Source organism: Saimiri boliviensis, chromosome X (genome assembly GCF_048565385.1).
Source record: "Saimiri boliviensis isolate mSaiBol1 chromosome X, mSaiBol1.pri, whole genome shotgun sequence".
NCBI lineage: Eukaryota > Metazoa > Chordata > Mammalia > Primates > Cebidae > Saimiri > Saimiri boliviensis.
Window position 1 is genome coordinate 84,584,441 of NC_133470.1, and position 17,035 is coordinate 84,601,475.

Here is a 17,035-nt window from a genome sequence, read left to right on the forward strand (position 1 = left end):
GTGCCTGTAATCCCAGCTACTCAGGAGGCTGAGGCAGGAGAATTGCCTGAACCCAGGAGGCGGAGGTTGCGGTGAGCCGAGATCGCGCCATTGCCCTCCAGCCTGGGTAACAAGAGCGAAACTCCGTCTCAAAAAAAAAAAAAATAAAAATAAAAATAAAAAAACTAGCTGGGCGTGATGGCGCGTGCCTGTAGTCCCAGCTACTCAGGAGGCTGAGGCAGGAGAATTGCCTGAGCCCAGGAGGCGGAGGTTGCGGTGAGCCGAGATCACGCCATTGCACTCCAGCCTGGGTAACAAGAGTGAAACTCCGTCTCAAAAAAAAAAAAAAAAAAAGAGAGAGAGGACTTGCTAGGCCGGGCGTGGTGGCTCACGCCTATAATCCCAGCATTTGGGAGGCTGAGGTGGGTGGATCACTTTAGCTTTGGAGTTCGAGACCAGCCTGGGCAGCATGGCAAAACCCTGTCTCTACTAAAAATACAAAAAATAGCCAGGCATGGTGGCCCACAGCTGTGATCCTCGCTACTTGGGAGGCAGAGGTGGGAGGATCGCTTGAGCCTGCCAGGTCAAGGCTGCAGCGAGCAGCCTGGGAGGTAGAATAAGACCCTGTCTGAAAAAAAAAAAGGACTTGCCTACCTGCCTGCCATATCTATGCCCAGAGGAGGAAATAATGTGCCTGTCGTATCTATGCGGTGACAGGTCAGAGGGCCCTCTAGCTGTTCCCTGTCCTGCTGTACCGCTGCCCCACAGGCTTACTAGAGCCAAGGTCCTCAGTCACCCTGCCTGGGCTCCTGGCACATTAGGGGGCAAATTAGAGCCCTCTCTGGGCTCCCGTAAAGATAGTTGGTGTGGGGTGGGGTGGCAGCCCTGTCCCCCTGCCCCCTCATCCCACATCGTCCTGCCATCCCAGCATTTCCCATCAAGGAGGATCTTGAGCCTCGGGCGCCTAGCAGGGAGGGGCCCTGGCGGGACAGGTCCATCCAAGGGGAGGGGAGGGGCAGGAACGAGCGCGGGGGTGGGGCCCAAAGCCCCGCCCCCAGGCCCAGCGGAACCCTGAAGAGGCGGGGGTGGGTGAGCCCGGGCGCGGCTCTGTCAGCTGAGTGACAGTCACGGGACCTCGACCAACTCTGTCTGGCTTCCTGGAGGAGAGGGAGGGATGAGTAAAGCTCTCCGAGCACAACAGGCCAGTAGGGGGGCGCGTGGCGGGAGTGCTGTCTGGGAGGGTCCTTGGGATGGCGAAGTCTGCAGCCCGGTGTGGAGGGGGGGAGATCCCTGAGCCCTAGGTCCAAGGCTGGGGCGGCCTAGGTCCTACGCGGGGGCTGCGCCTTCAAGCCCCAGTTCCCTTAGGATATGGAGAAAGAGCGGGAGACTCTGCAGGCCTGGAAGGAGCGCGTGGGGCACGAGCTGGACCGCGTGGTGGCTTTCTGGATGCAGCACTCCCATGACCAGGAGCACGGGTACTTGGCGCACTTCCAGAGTCCTCTGCAGGGTTTTTGCCCTTCCCAAGCCCCCTCCTCGCTCTCAGGCCCCTCCCAGATTTGCTGGCCCCAGAGGGGCCCTTCCAGGCTCAGCTAACGCTGCACTCCTACAGGGGCTTCTTCACGTGCCTCGGCCGGGATGGGCAGGTGTATGATGACCTCAAGTATGTGTGGCTACAGGGGAGGCAGGTAGGGTGTTCCCAGCCTGGAAGCTCAGGCCACAAGGCACAGGGCCTATCACCTCAAAGGGCTCCTCCCCTCACTCCAGCTGGCCGCTTCAGCAACGTTCCCTCCCACCTCCCCGTACTCCACAGGTCTGGATGTATTGTCGCCTGTACCGCACTTTCGAGCGCTTCCACCACGCGCAGCTTCTGGACGCAGCAAAAGCAGGTGCCCGCTTCTTGCCTGTCTCCCATGTTTACTCAACAGGGCACATGTGCGGATCTCATGCTTCTAGAGGGGTCTAGAAGCAGCGAAGCATTGGGGAGGCTAAAGGGTGGTATGTGTGGGGTATGCTGGCCTTACTCCTGGCATGCCAACCCCCCAACCTCCAGGTGGTGAGTTCTTGCTGCGTTATGCCCGGGTGGCACCTCCTGGCAAGAAGTGTGCCTTTGTGCTGACTCGCGATGGCCGCCCGGTCAAGGTGCAGCGGACCATCTTCAGCGAGTGTTTCTACACTATGGCCATGGACGAGTTGTGGAGGACCACAGGGGAAGCACGGTACCAGGTGTGTGAGAGGAGGCCTGCTGAGGCGGCCACTGGGCCTAAGGGTGCCCCTGAAGACCCCACTCTGGGACCCTTCCGTGGGCACCTGATGCATTCCCACTCAAGACGCAAGTCCCCTCCCACGAACCCATCTTCTGGCCAAGTCCCCTTCACCTCTGACCGCTCCCTTACCACAGGGGCCCAGACAGAGAGGGCTCTATCCATGACCTGCCCCTAACCAAGATGAGGCTCCTCCCTCCGCCCTGGGCTCCTTGTGCTGCCAGACCCTGACCCCACAACCTGGGAAGGGCTGTACCCCCAGACTGGGAGCCCACAAGGCAGGGTGGGGCGGATCTGCGTGCTAGGCCCCGAGTAGGTGTCTTTGGAGTTCAGGAGAGGAATCAGCTCTCCCACCCCAGGGCCTCAGCCTGGGCTGCCCCTTGCCTCCCACACCCACAGACGGAAGCCGTGGAGATGATGGATCAGATTGTCCACTGGGTACGGGAGGATGCGTCGGAACTGGGCCGGCCCCAGCTCCAGGGAGCCCCAGCCGTGGAGCCCATGGCCGTGCCCATGATGCTGCTGAACCTGGTGGAGCAGCTGGGGGAGGCGGACGAGGAGCTGGCGGGCAAATATGCAGAGCTGGGGGACTGGTGCGCCCGGAGGATTCTGCAGCACGTGCAGGTGGGGGACCCCTGGGGAGCTGGGGTGGCAGGAGGCCCTCCACTCCTCCACTCCCCCCCTCCCCCTCTCCCTGGGGTGCCCTGGGGCTTGACACACTGGGAGAGACAGGGGAGGTTCCCACCTGGGGAAGGAGGAGGGCCTGAGGGTGGGAGGGAGGGTTTGGAACCCCAGGCATCGTCTGACAGCAGAAGACCCCCCCCCCCCACCAAGTCCCTCCCAGGCCTCTGGGCTGTGAATCCCGCCCTGTCTGTCCCCGTTTAATGTTTCACCCTCCTTTGCTGGAAAGGATCAGGCCAGAAGAGAGGATTAGAACTTCGTAGGCCTGGGCTAGGTGCTGTGGCTCATGCCGGTAATCCTAGCACTTTGGGAAGCTGAGGCAGGCGGATCAGAGGTTCAAAACCAGCCTGGCCAACATGGTGATGCCCCATCTTTACTAAAAATACAAAAAGGTAGTGGGGTGTCGGGGTGCACTCCTATACTCCCACCTACTCAGGCGGCTGAGGCATGAGAATCACTTGAACCCAGGAACGAGACTCTGTCTAAAAAAACTTCTGGCCGGACGCAGTGGCTCATGCCTATAATCCCAGCACTTTGGGAGGGTGAGGCAGGTGGATCATGAGGTCAAGAGATCAAGAGATCGAGACCATCCTGGTCAACATGGTGAAACCCCGTCTCAGCCTCCCAAAGTGCTGGGATTATAGGCGTGAGCCACCACGCCTGGACCTTTGTTTCTTTCTTTTTCTTGGAGACAAAGCTTCACTCTGTCTCCTAGGCTGGAGTGCAGTGGTCCAATCTCAGCTCACTGCAAGGTTCAAGCGATTCTCGTGCCTCAGCCTCCAGAGTAGCAGAGATTATAAGCATGCACCATCATGCCCGGCTAATTTGTGTGTTTTGTTTGTTTGTTTGTTTGTTTTGAGATGGAGTTTAGCTCTTGTTACCCAGGCTGGAGTGCAATGGCGCGATCTCGGCTCACCGCAACCTCTGCCTCCTGGGTTCAAGCAATTCTCCTGCCTCAGCCTCCTGAGTAGCTGGGATTACAGACACGAGCCACCATGCCCAGCTAATTTTTTGTATTTTTAGTAGAGACGGGGTTTCACCACGTTGACCAGGATGGTCTCGATCTCTTGACCTCGTGATCCACCCGCCTCGGCCTCCCAAAGTGCTGGGATTACAGGCTTGAGCCACCGCGCCCGGCCTTAATTTGTGTATTTTTAGTAGAGACTGGGTTTCACCCTGTTGGCCAGGGTGCTCTAGATCTCCTGACCTCAGATGATGCACATTCCTCAGCCTCCCAAAGTGCTGGGATTATAGGCAAGAGCTACCACACCCACCTGGGCCGGGGCTTTCTAGTGGGTGGTTGGGTGGGGGCAAGGGCTGGAGCCAACATTCCCGTCTGCTCCTTCCGGGCAGAGGGATGGACAAGCTGTGCTGGAGAATGTGTCAGAGGATGGCAACGAACTTTCTGGCTGCCTAGGGAGACAGCAGAACCCAGGTGAGGGACAGGGTGGGCTGGGGGCCTCCCAGGAGGAGGGAAGCACTGAGCCTTGTGTTCTAGGCTTCAGATGTGGGGAGTGCCTAGCCGGGGGCCTTGAGGAGGCAGAGGAGAGGGGATGGGCCCTCCCTAGGCTGGGGGTTTCTTCAGGGGAGCAGACTTCCAGGGCCAGGGAGCTCAGAGCATCGCTCACTGTTAGGGAGGGAGCAAAGAGGTGCCAGGGGCACCCCACCCAGACCCTTCCTTACCTCAATCCTCACCAGGTCATGCACTGGAAGCTGGCTGGTTTCTGCTCCGTCATTGCATTCGGAAAGGCGACCCTGAACTTCGAGCCCACGTTATTGACAAGTTCCTGTTGTTGCCCTTCCATTCCGGATGGGACCCTGACCACGGAGGCCTATTTTACTTCCAGGATGCTGATGGCTTCTGCCCCACCCAGGTAGGAGAGCGCCCAGGGCCATGACCTACCCTGTTTTAAGGCTTTCTGCCCAGGGAGATGGGTGCTTCTTGTAGAGGGTAACTTGCGGCTGGATTGGAACCTAAAGGCCTGCTGTTGGCTTCTGTACCAGTGTTACCGGAAAGGGGTGGCGATCCAGACCCCAGGAAAGGTTCTTGGATCTCATGCCAGAAAGAATTCAGGGCAAGTCCATCGAGTAAAGTGAAGGCAAGTTTATCAGGAAAGTAAAGGAACAAAAGAGTGGCTGCTCCATAGTCAGAGCAGCCAGGAGGGCTGCTGGTTGCCTGTTTTTATGGTTATTTCTTGATGACACGCGAAACAAGGGGTGGACTACTAATGTCTCCCCTTTTTAGACCATATAGGGTAAGTTCCTGACATTGCATGGCACTTGTAAACTGTTATGGCGCTGGTGAGTGTAGCAGTGAGGACCGACCAAGGGTCACGGTCACTCTCATCGCCATCTTGGTTTTGGTGGGTTTTGGCCAGATCCTTTACTGCGAACGGTTGTTTTTTTTTTTTTTTTTTTTTTGAGACGGAGTTTTGCTCTTGTTACCTAGGCTGGAGTGCAGTGGCGCGATCTCGGCTCACCGCAACCTCCGCCTCCTGGGTTCAGGCAATTCTCCTGCCTCAGCCTCCTGAGTAGCTGGGATTACAGGCACACGCCACCATGCCCAGCTAATTTTTTGTATTTTTAGTAGAGACGGGGTTTCACCATGTTGACCAGGATGGTCTTGATCTCTCGACCTCGTGATCCACCCGCCTCAGCCTCCCAAGGTGCTGGGATTACAGGCTTGAGCCACCGCGCCCGGCACTGCAAACGGTTTTATTAGCAAGGTCTTTCTCCTGTCTCATCCTGTGACTGAGAACGTCTTCACCATCTGGGAATGCAGCCTAGTAGATTTCAGCTCATTTTGTCTAGCTCCTGTTTAAGATGGAGTTCCTCTGGTTCACACACCTCTGACACCAGTGCTCCCCAGTCCCATGTTACATGGAGGCCACCAGGGAGCTGGCGAAACACTGATGCTCAGACATATGTCCTGTTGGTCCGGGGCCCTGGTGTCTCTCCAAGTATCTACATGTCAGGAAGCTGATGCCACTGGGAGGGTCCTTCAGAACCCCGAAAGATGTCTTGCAATTCAGCTCCAGTAGCTTGGGCCAAAGGAGACAGAGCCAGGTCTGGAAAGTTGGGGAGGGGAGTGTCCTGCTGAGATGCCCAGCTTTGGTCTCCCCTCAGCTGGAGTGGGCCATGAAGCTCTGGTGGCCGCACAGCGAAGCCATGATTGCCTTCCTCATGGGTTACAGCGACAGCGGGGACCCTGAGCTGCTGCGCCTCTTCTACCAAGTGGCTGAGTACACCTTCTGCCAGGTGAGCACTGCCTCCTTATCCCCTCTAGAGGCTGAATGGGGGAATGGGGAGAGTCTGGCCAGGTTGTGCTCTTGCCCCCTTGCTGGGCACAGTCGCTCAGCTGGTCTCAGAGTTCCTGGAGTCCCAGTGCTGTTTGTTCAGTTAATGAAGACGCCCCTGCCCTCCTAGAGCTTGAATTTTGGTGGCGGGTGCGGGTGTGGGAGCAGACCTAGGGTTGGTGAGTGACAGCTGTGGGGATAATACCGCTGCCGAGGGTTGTGGGGGGCTCCTTTCTATGAGGTGGCAGTGGGGAAGCACTGAACAGGGGCCTGGTCTGATTCCGTTGTTAATTTTGTCCTGGGACTTAGAGAGAGGGTGTTATGGAGGAAGCCTGTAGGGTATACGGCAGACGCTGGGACAGCAGACGAAGCTGTAGCTGTCATCCCAGCCAGCGAGGGCTGGCCTAGGTGGGCGCTCTCGGGGACAGAGGGCTCACAGTCTGGTGGAGCGGCAGTGGGATTCCTGAGTCTTTGGTGCAGAGGGAAAGATCTGGACGGGCCATGAGTGTTTTCAGCTCATAAGAATGTAGATGCTGCCGAGCACAGTGGCTCACACCTATAATCTTAGCACTTTGGGAGGCTGAGTCTGGAGGATTGCTTGAACCCAGGAGTTCAAAACTAGTCTGAGCAACATAGTGAGACCCTCATCTCTAAAAAAATCTTTTTAAAAATTAGCTGGGTATCATGCACACCTGTAGTCCCAGCTACTCAGGAGGCTGAGGCAGGAGGACTGCTTAGGCCTAGGAGTTTGGAGCTGCAGTGGGTTATGGTCACACCACTGCACTCCAGCCTGGGCTGGGCAACAGAGCAAGAGTCTGTCTCAAAAACAACAAAAAAGAGTACAGACGCTGCTGAGATCTATGGGGTAAAAAGGGAAATGGGGGCCCAGCAAAGGAGACAAGAATCAGGAAGAAAACCAAGCCAGGGACCCCCGCCCCGAGGCCCAAGTGCTAGGAGCAGAGTGATAAGCTGTCCTGACTGCTGCCCAGAAGGCACCTCGAGCTGCTGAACCCAGGACATGGCACAGCACCCAGTGGTGAGGCCTGGGTAGTGAATGAATGAATGAAGATGCGTCTTGTGTTTCTAAAGCCATGACTCTGACTGCACTGGTAAACCCTGGTACTGGGAGGACTGTAGCAGGAGGTCTTATTCTGGGATCTGTGGGCTTTGAAACTCTGTGGGGGAAATCACATCTTTATTTGTACTAACCTCTAACTGAAACTAGCATTTGCTTCCATTATGAGTGGAGGCAATGAACCACATCAGTAACAGCAGTGCCTGGCTTTGTCACCAGTAGAAGTCCCAGATGTGTTTATATTGCATTGCAGTTAGAGAGGCATCTGCCAGGGTCACATATGCTCATCACTACTTCCAAACCACAGGGGTTCTTGGACCTGCAGCTATATCTTCATATTTAATGCATTCATAAAGTATGTGTTAGGGACCACCAATTTTAACTCTAAAATGAAATTGAAGGAATACATTTTTTTTTTTTTTTTTTTGAGACGGAGTTTCACTTTTGTTACCCAGGCTGGAGTGCAATGGCGCGATCTCGGCTCACTGCAACCTCCGCCTCCTGGGTTCAGGCAATTCTCCTGCCTCAGCCGCCTGAGTAGCTGGGATTACAGGCACGTGCCACCATGCCCAGCTAATTTTTTGTATTTTTAGTAGAGACGGGGTTTCACCATGTTGACCAGGATGGTCTCGATCTCTCGACCTCGTGATCCACCCGCCTCGGCCTCCCAAAGTGCTGGGATTACAGGCTTGAGCCACCGCGCCCGGCCAGGAATACATTTTAATGTGATAGAAATGACATTAAACAATTACAAAAGTTATAATCAACACGTAAATCGGCTGGGCATGGTGGCTCAGACCTGTAATCTGAGCACTTTCGGAGGCTGAGACAGGTGGATCACCTGGGTTAGGAGTTTGAGATCAGCCTGGCAGACATGGCAAAACCCCGTCTTTACTTTAAAAACACAAAAATTGGCTGGGTATGGTGGCTTGTGCCTGTACTCACAGCACTTTCGGAGGCTGAGGTGGGCAGATCACGAGGTCAAGAGATTGAGACCATCTGACCAACATGGTAAAAGAAACCCCATCTCTACTAAAAATACAAAAATTAGCCAGGCATGGTGGCACGCACCTGTAGTCTCAGCTACTTGGGAGGCTGAAGCAAGAGAATCGCTTGAACCTAGGAGGAGCCGAGATTGCACCGCTGCACTCCAGTCTGGCGACAGAGTGAGACTCCATCTCAGAAAAACAAACAAACAAACAAACAAACAAACAAACAAAAGTTGGGCCAAGCGTGGTGGCTCATGCCTGTAATTCCAGCACTTTGAGAGGCTGAGGCAGGCGGATCACTTGAGGTCAGGCATTTGAGACCAGCCTGGCCGACATGGTGGAACTCCATCTCTACTAAAAATACAAAAAATGAGCTGGGCTTGGTGGCGGGCGCCTGTAATCCCCAGTACTCGGGAGGCTGATGCAGGCGAATCACTCGAACCCACGAGGTGAAGTTTGGAGTGAGCTGGTATCATGCCACTACACTCCAGCCTGGGTGACAAGGGGGAAACTCCATCTCAAAAAAACAAAAAACAAAACAAAAAACAGGTAAGTCATTATGCACCAACCAACGTAAGAGAACATAGAAGGCAAAAATCCAGACACTGAAGGAAATTCTTCTTTACCTTCCTGTGTCAGATCAAGTAGTCAGAAAATAAGGACTTGAGCAACGTAACTCAAAAGATAGAATGAATACAGATAGAACTAGTTTTTTCTTTTTCTTTTTTAAATAACTTTAATCTTGAGTTATGTGTGACTCAGAACTAGTTTTCTCTTTAATTTTTTTTTTTTTGAGATAGGGTCTCTGTCACCCAGGCTGAGTGCAGTGGCACAATCACGGTTCACTGCAGCCTCAACCTCCTGGGCTCAAGCCATACTCCTATCTCAGCCTCCCAGGTAGCTGGGACTACAGCTGTGTGCCATCACGCCCAGCTAATTCTTTAATTTTTTTTGTAGAGATGGGGTCTCACTATGTTGCCCAGGCTGGGCTTAAACTCCTGGCCTCAAGTGACCCTCCCACTCCAGACTCCCAAAGTGTTGAGATTACAGGCATGAACCACTGTGCCCAGCCGAGGACTAGTTTTACCTCACACAAAGAATACACCAACTGTTTACACCTACAAACAAGAACACCAATTCTTTTTTTTTTTTTTTTTGAGACGGAGTTTCGCTCTTGTTACCCAGGCTGGAGTGCAATGGCATGATCTCGGCTCACCGCAACCTCCGCCTCCTGGGTTCAGGCAATTCTCCTGCCTCAGCCTCCTGAGTAGCTGGGATTACAGGCACGTGCCACCATGCCCAGCTAATTTTTTTGTATTTTTAGTAGAGACGGGGTTTCACCATGTTGACCAGGATGGTCTCGATCTCTTGACCTCGTGATCCACCCGCCTCGGCCTCCCAAAGTGCTGGGATTACAGGCGTGAGCCACTGCGCCCGGCCCATGATCCTTTTGAGAAGGGGCCGAACTGACAAGCCTCAGGGAGGCGATTATCTGTCATGAAACTCTTCATAAGTGGCTCCCTTGGAGCTCCCATTCATGACAGGTAATCGCATCCATCAGGGTTCTTCGTTTCTTAGTTTAAATCAACGTAACCACCACTATAATCAAGACAGAACGTTTCTACATCCCAGGGCAGGGTTCTTTTCATTCCACCTAGCAGTGTCTTGTCCTCTTGCCAGTTGGTTATACAGTTGCAGCCTGCCTGCTTCGTCCACTCCTGCTTTCATCTTTGTGGAGGATGCGGTGTTGCGGTTAAGATCGTTGGTTCTGGAGCCACGTTACCTGGGTCAACCCGGGCTCTGACCTTGGGTAGAGCTGCAGTGGCATCTGGGTGGGTCCTGCAGGCGCTAGCTGTCACTGTCTCTGTTATTCCAGTTTCGCGATCCTGAGTACGGGGAATGGTTTGGCTACCTGAGCCGAGAGGGCAAGGTGGCCCTCACCATCAAAGGAGGGCCTTTCAAAGGTGAGTGGGAGACAGGGCGGGGTCGCAGGGGTCGCGCCTTTCGGCGGCTCCCGGCCCTCACCACCCGCCCGCCTCACCCGCCTCTCCCCACAGGCTGCTTCCACGTGCCACGGTGTCTAGCCATGTGCGAGGAGATGCTGGGCGCCCTGCTGAGCCGTCCGGCCCCCGCCCCTGCCCCCGCCCCCACCCCCACCCCCGCCCGCCGAGGCGCAGAATAAAGGCTGAGTCTGCTCCACCTGCAGCTGTGCGCGCGTCAGCGTCTGTGGGCTCGCGGGAGGAGGGCTGCCGCGCCGAGGGAGGGGCCGGCTCCAGCTCGGCGACAGCGCCCGCCCCGCCCTGCCCCCGGGCCCGCCCATCCCTGATCGGCTCCTTGCATTGGCCCGCCCCGCACACTGGCCTGTCCTGCGCATTGGCCAGCGGCCGGGAGGACGGGCCCAGCTGCCGGGCACTTCCGGCCGGTGACCGGCCCCGGCGCGCACCGCCCCTTCCGCTGCCGCCCAGCCAGCCCGGCCCCGGTCCCAGCCCCCGCCGTCCCGGCGTCGCTTCGGAGCGCGGCGGCAGCTGACTGCGCCTTCACGATCCGCTGGGACCCGCGAGCCCCGCCGCCGTTATGAACATCCGCAATGCGAGGGTGAGCGCCCGGGGCGGGAGGCTGTCCGCGCCGCGTGGGCGCCGGGCCCGGTGGCTGCTGCGCATGCTCCCGAGGGCCCCGGGCGAGCCCGGCCCGGTGGCCCTGCGTGTGCCTGCGGCCTCCGGACCTGAGACTGGCCTAGCCCGCCCGAGAGGCAGCGTCGTGGAGCAGGGGCTGCGATTCCCTGCTGTTTACGTGATGTCGGGCCTCCGTTGGGTGGGCTCCAGGAACCTCCAGGCGTCCACGCCTGTTCCTGTGCTCCAGGCGTTGAGCAAAGTCAGATCGTCACAGTGCCTGCCCAGCCCCGGGGGAGAGGGGCCGAGCAGACGACGGGAAGCAGTCTTCTCACCGGTGGTCACCGCCGCCCTTGACTGAGCTCCTTCCATTGCCCTCCTTCCCTGCAGCCGGAGGACCTGATGAACATGCAGCACTGCAACCTCCTCTGCCTGCCCGAGAACTACCAGATGAAATACTACTTCTACCATGGCCTCTCCTGGCCCCAGGTGGGCAGCTTCTGAATTTGGGCGTGGGAAAAACCAGACCGAGGAAAATCCAGTCGGCCCATCTCGAAGGGAGTGGACAACTCTGTCAGCCCAGAGGGCTATATGGTCCGTGACTTCCCGGGTGTTTTCAGCTGGCAGGCAGGGGCAAAGGAAAAGAAGGCACCTGAAGGGAGTAGAGAATAGGGGTAGGATCCCCACATTGTGTTTTCTTTCCAGGCATGGGAAGGGCACAGTGTGGCTTGGGGCAGACCAGGTCACCCAGCCTGGAGGTGGTGAGCTGTCATACAGCTCTCCACTCGTCCAGCTTCTGTCCCTGTAAGGGTTCCTCCAGCTCCACCACGCAATTTTCTCATTCCCCTTTCCTCTCTGTCACCAGCTCTCTTACATTGCTGAGGACGAGAATGGGAAGATTGTGGGGTATGTCCTGGCCAAAATGTGAGTCATCAAGGAGGAAGAGAGAAGCTACACGTGTCTGGTGGATGCTGCTGTGGGCTTTTAAAAAAATGAATAGGCTTTTTATTTTCAGTACAGTTAAGTTTTTAGAAAAGTTGAACAGAAAGGACATGGAGTTCTCATCAAACCCCCACAGCACCCCTCCCTGCCAGTTTCCTCTGTTAGTAGCATGTTGGATTTGGGTGATCCATTTGTGACAAGTGACAAACGAATGTGATTTATTATTTGTTTATTTTTGAGATGGACTCTCACTCTGTTGCTCTGTTGCCCTGTCACCCAGGCTGGAGTGCGGTGTGGCATGATCTCAGCTCACTGCAACGTCTGTCTCCTGGGTTTAAGGAATTCTCCTGCCTCACCCTCCCTAGTAGCTGGGATCACAGGCACGTGCTACCACACCCGGCTAATTTTTGTATTTTTAGTAGAGACGGTGTTTCACCATGTGGGCCAAGCTGGTCTTGAACTCCCGACCTCAGGTGATCCACCCGCCTTGGCCTCCCAAAGTGCTGGGATTACAGGCATGAGCCACTGCACTCGGCCGATATCTTCTGAACTAAACCAACAGTTTACATTACTGCACTTCCCTTTGTGTTGTAAGCCTTATGGTTTTGACCAAATGGCATGTGTCCACCTTAGATTATCTCAGGATAGTTTCACTGGGTTCCATGCATTCATCCCTCTCTCTCCTTAACCCCTGGCAACCCGGACTTTTTACTGTCTGCATAGTTTTGCCTTTTCCAGGATGTTATAGAATTGGAATCATACCGTATACAGCCTTTTCAGCCTGGCTGTTTTTCACTTAGTAATATGCATTTAAGCTTCTGCCTTGTCTTTGCATGGGTTGACGGCTCATTTCTTTTTTTATTTTTCTTTTTTGAGACAGGGTCTCGCTCTGTTGCCCAAGCTGCAGTGCAGTGGCGTGATCACGGCTCACTTCAGCCTCAACCTCCCAGGCTCAAATGGTCCTGTCACGTCTGCCTCCCAAGCAGCCAAGACCACAGGCATGCGCCACCATACCCAGCTCATTTAAAACTTTTGTTTGTGGACATGGTGTCTCACTATATTTTCCAGGCTGGTCTTGAACTGCTGGGCTCAAGCGATCCTCTTGCCTTGGCCTGCCAAGTAGCTGGAACTCTAGGCATGTGCCACCACACCTGGCATGCGTGGGGTTTTTAGGCAGCAGAGGGTGGCAGGATCGGCTGCGCAGATCCTAGAGGCTCCCAGCTCTCCCCCAGCTGGGGTCTTAGGTGGCTGTAGGGCCAGCCTAGAGTTTGCATGTCCACTCTACGTATGGCAGGGGGTGGGGGTGCAGGTGCCTAAACGGAGCTCCTTTGCAGCCTCTCCTTCTTCTCTCTCTAGGGAAGAGGACCCAGATGATGTGCCCCATGGACATATCACCTCATTGGTTTGTAGAGTCCACCCAGGCTCTGGTGGGGGTGGAAGTGGAGGTTAGTTGGGGCAGCCCTCAGGGTCCCAGCCCCTCATCCCCTCTCTGCTCTTCCACCAGGCCGTGAAGCGTTCCCACCGGCGCCTCGGTCTGGCACAGAAACTGATGGACCAGGCCTCTCGAGCCATGATAGAGAACTTCAATGCCAAATACGTCTCCCTGCATGTCAGGAAGAGGTGGAAGCTGGGCTGAGGGAAGGGGGATTGAGGGGAGAGATGCTGCCTCGACGGGAGTCCTGGGGGGCCTTGGCTTTTGGTGAAGATCCGGGAAGTGGGATTGGTGGGAAGGAGGGACCAGAGGGAGGGCAGGACCTGGACGTGCTTCCCCTGCCTGGCCAAATCCGTGCAGCTCAGCAGTGCCTTGTTCCCCTGCAGTAATCGGGCCGCCCTGCACCTCTATTCCAACACCCTCAACTTTCAGTAAGTAGATCTTGGTTGGGTTGGGGCTGGTCCCAGGTCTAGCCATCAGGGCAAGTGAGACCAGCTGAGCTGCCTCCCAGGCAGGGGGTGGGCTAGCTACGGGGAGGAGGCTGTGGATCCCAGCGCTGCCAAGATGCCTCCACACTCACTTGGGTGGCTGATGGTTGAAAAGCCAGCATGGGGACAGCACCTGCCTGCTGAAATGTGCTCCGTGTGTGTTGTGATGGAGGAGCTCTGGCCCATGCTGGCTGAGGCTGGTGAAGGGCACAGGGTTGTTTAGTCATGTTTGGGAATAGAGAGGTGTGGGTCCCTGGCATGAGCAGACGCTAAGGAGCAGGCCTCTGTGTGACCAAGCGCCTGGAAGCATCTAAGAGAGAGCAGAAGCAAGGAGGATGCATGTTCAGGAAGAAAGGGCCAGGCAGCCTAGTGGACGGGGCAGGTCTGCCGAGGACCAGGAGACCCTGTGCGCCCGGCCCGGGAGAGAGAACCTGGCAGTCAGCGTGCCCAGTAGACAGTGGAAAAAAGTGCTTGCAAGTGAAGCTGGGGCGGGATGCCCGTGGACAGATGCTAACTGCACTCAGCACCTGTTTGACTGTTGGGAAGGGCGGCGGCCTCTGGGCTGGGTGCTGGCAGGAAGGATCTGTGACCCAGATGACGATGTCTGGTGGGAGCTGCTTTGTAATGAAGTCAACAGTTCTCATGTCTGAGGTCTGACAGGGCCAGCCTTCCAGGGACGTGGCCACCCGAGCCTGCATGCGTACCTCCCCAGTGCAGGCCGGGCCATGCTGCGTAGGGATGCCTGCCCTCGAAAGGGCTCACCCTCTTTCCTGCGTTCTCATAGCTGTGGTGAGGCAGCTCAGTAAGGGATAGGAAGCAGGGAAGAAAGGGAAGGGGAAGGCTGAATTCAAGGCTTCAGCTCACAAGAAACCACAGAAGGGGAATCCTTAGTAGCCAGGCTAAGGACATAGAACAGGGTCCGGACAGGGGTGGGGCGGGCCACTGTTACCTGGAGCCTTTGCTGGAGAGAGCAGAGGTCAGGCCGCACTGGAAGTGGGGCCACTGGAGGATTCTTTCAGGTTGGACTTGCTGTCTTAGGATGGAGCCTTCAGGGAGAAAACATGGCACCTTGCTTCAGTAGCTATGATGCCAGGAGCGGAGGAGGATGTGCCCCAGGTTTGGGTCTTCCTCCTTGCTCTCTGCCCTCTGCCCCCAGGATCAGTGAAGTGGAGCCCAAATACTATGCAGATGGGGAGGATGCCTACGCCATGAAGCGGGATCTCACCCAGATGGCCGACGAGGTGAGAGCGCTGCAATGAAGCCAAGCAAGGCCAGTGGGGTCGGCCATGCGGGCAGGGGGGGAGGTGGTGGCACTTGGGAGCCCTGGGACAGTGGCTGGAGGCAAGACCAACTTTAGGTGCCAGCCCTTGTGGCCACACTGCCAGGAGTCACGGCCTCAGTTTCCTGGGCTGGGCTTTAGAGGAAGCTGTCTGCCTAGCAGCAGCCTGGAGGGTGGTGGGAGAGGCAGAGGGAGGAGGCTTTTAGAAGGGAAGTGGGACAGCCTGGGACCAGTGGGTGGCTTGCCTGCTCAGAGGTAGTTCTGAGTCAGGGTTCTGCCCAAGGTGGCAGCACTCGGCCATGGGGGCCTCCATGGTAGTCAGTGAACCCAGGGAGCAGTTAGCAAGGCTCCAGCCAGGTGTTCCCCCCTCAGTCCCATGTGTCTTGCCTAGCCCTGCTGCTTCTCATTATGCCCCTCCCCTCAGCCAGTGACAGGTCCAGGCTCCCCTTGTCTGGAAACTTAGGCCCTGTCTTTTTGCTCCCGCTTCTCCCTGGGCTCCTGGCGGCAGCTGAGGCGGCACCTGGAGCTGAAGGAGAAGGGCAGGCACGTGGTGCTGGGTGCCATCGAGAACAAGGTGGAGAGCAAAGGCAGTTCACCTCCGAGCTCAGGAGAGGCCTGTCGCGAGGAGAAGGGCCTGGCTGCCGAGGATAGTGGTGGGGACAGCAAGGACCTCAGCGAGGTCAGCGAGACCACAGAGAGCACAGATGTCAAAGACAGCTCAGAGGCCTCCGACTCAGCCTCCTAGAGCCTGCCCCATCCCTTCCTCAACCCACGAGCTTTCACAATAAATTCGCTCCGTGGCACTGGGGAACTTCATGTGTGTGTGTGTGTGTGTGTGTGTGTGCGCGCATGTGTGTGCGCGTGTGTGTGTGCGCATGCATGCGCGAGCACGTTTAGAAGGTGTGTTTCTCCAGCTCCTCTGTCTGGTGGGGATGTGAGCCTCACAGACTTTTGACCCAGGGCATCCTGCCAGGCCTGAGTAGAAGGGAAGAGCTTTGTGAGAGCCTTGGGGGTGGGACTCCCCAGTCTCATGACCTTCAGCAGCTGTGGCCCCAAGGAAGGAGGCACTGGACTTCCGGGAGAGACCCTGCCTTGGAGGCCTGTTCGGCCACGCTGAATGTTTTGTGCAAGCCTGGGCCGCCCAGGCTCAAAGCTCAACAGCGGGCTCCCATTCTTGGTGGCCTTCAGTGCTTCTGCTTGGCTCTTGAATGTCCCACCTCCAGCCCTTTTCTCTCCTAATCACACTTGCTTTGGGCTACAGCAGCTCCACTGCATACCCGTGCGCTTCAGATGTAGGATGGGTCTAGTCACAGCTATCCTGTCTGAGTAATGACCCAGCCAGATGCCCAGTTGCTTAAGCCCCGTCAGTGGTCCTTGAGTCCTCCCTCCCTTGCCATCCTAATGGTCAGTGAGTCCATTGATACCTCTTGGGTCTGCTCCCTAACCTGAGTTCGCAGTTGAAAATAATTGATTTTTAGTACAGTTCCGCCCGTTTCTCCTACTGACATTTTGTATTATTAGTTGGTGTGTTTGTTTCTGTTGATGAGCCAATACTGATGTTATTGTAAACTGTAGCCCATGTTTCACATTAGGGTCCTTGTCTGTGTTATACAGTTTCTATGGGGTTACATAAATGCATAAAGCTATGTATCCCCCATTACAATTTCATGCAGAATACAAACTAGGCAGCTGTTGGGCATGGTGGCTCACATCTGTAATCACAGCACTTTGGGAGGCTGAGGTGGGCGGATCACTTGAGCTCAGGAGTTGACCAGCCTGGGCAGCATGGTGAAACACCATCTCTACTAAAAATAAGAAAACTTAGCGAGGTGTGGTGGTGCACACCTGTCATCTCGGCTACTCGGGAGGCTGAGGCAGGAGGACCGCTTAAGCCTGGGAGGTGGAGGTTGCTGTGATTCCATACATGCTACCACACTCCAGGGACAGAGACCCATCTAAAAAAAATACATAATACATATATATAAAAATCCTGTTTACCATAAC

General features: G+C 56.0%; 2 protein-coding genes across 3 annotated transcripts; both read left to right on the forward strand.

Annotated features, from left to right (window-relative positions):
• The first annotated feature begins 1,053 nt into the window (after nucleotides 1-1,053).
• On the forward strand, nucleotides 1,054-10,480 carry RENBP (renin binding protein). 2 transcript variants are annotated; one of them, XM_039464067.2, is made up of 11 exons: nucleotides 1,054-1,180; nucleotides 1,345-1,454; nucleotides 1,589-1,664; nucleotides 1,790-1,865; nucleotides 2,030-2,202; nucleotides 2,640-2,864; nucleotides 4,275-4,356; nucleotides 4,620-4,795; nucleotides 6,048-6,179; nucleotides 10,158-10,245; nucleotides 10,339-10,480. In XM_039464067.2, the coding sequence occupies exons 1-11, from the start codon at nucleotides 1,154-1,156 to the stop codon at nucleotides 10,461-10,463; spliced, it is 1,290 nt and encodes a 429-aa protein (XP_039320001.1). In that variant the 5' UTR covers nucleotides 1,054-1,153; the 3' UTR covers nucleotides 10,464-10,480. The 2 variants fall into 2 exon arrangements, with proteins under 2 accessions (XP_039320001.1, XP_039320002.1); XM_039464068.2 differs by lacking the exons at nucleotides 1,054-1,180; nucleotides 1,589-1,664 and having other exon boundaries at nucleotides 1,385-1,454; nucleotides 10,339-10,465.
• A 218-nt stretch (nucleotides 10,481-10,698) lies between these two features.
• Nucleotides 10,699-17,035, forward strand: NAA10 (N-alpha-acetyltransferase 10, NatA catalytic subunit). Its single transcript, XM_039464069.2, has 8 exons — nucleotides 10,699-10,876; nucleotides 11,281-11,379; nucleotides 11,756-11,814; nucleotides 13,189-13,234; nucleotides 13,337-13,452; nucleotides 13,651-13,695; nucleotides 14,909-14,993; nucleotides 15,540-17,035. The coding sequence occupies exons 1-8, from the start codon at nucleotides 10,856-10,858 to the stop codon at nucleotides 15,774-15,776; spliced, it is 708 nt and encodes a 235-aa protein (XP_039320003.1). The 5' UTR covers nucleotides 10,699-10,855; the 3' UTR covers nucleotides 15,777-17,035.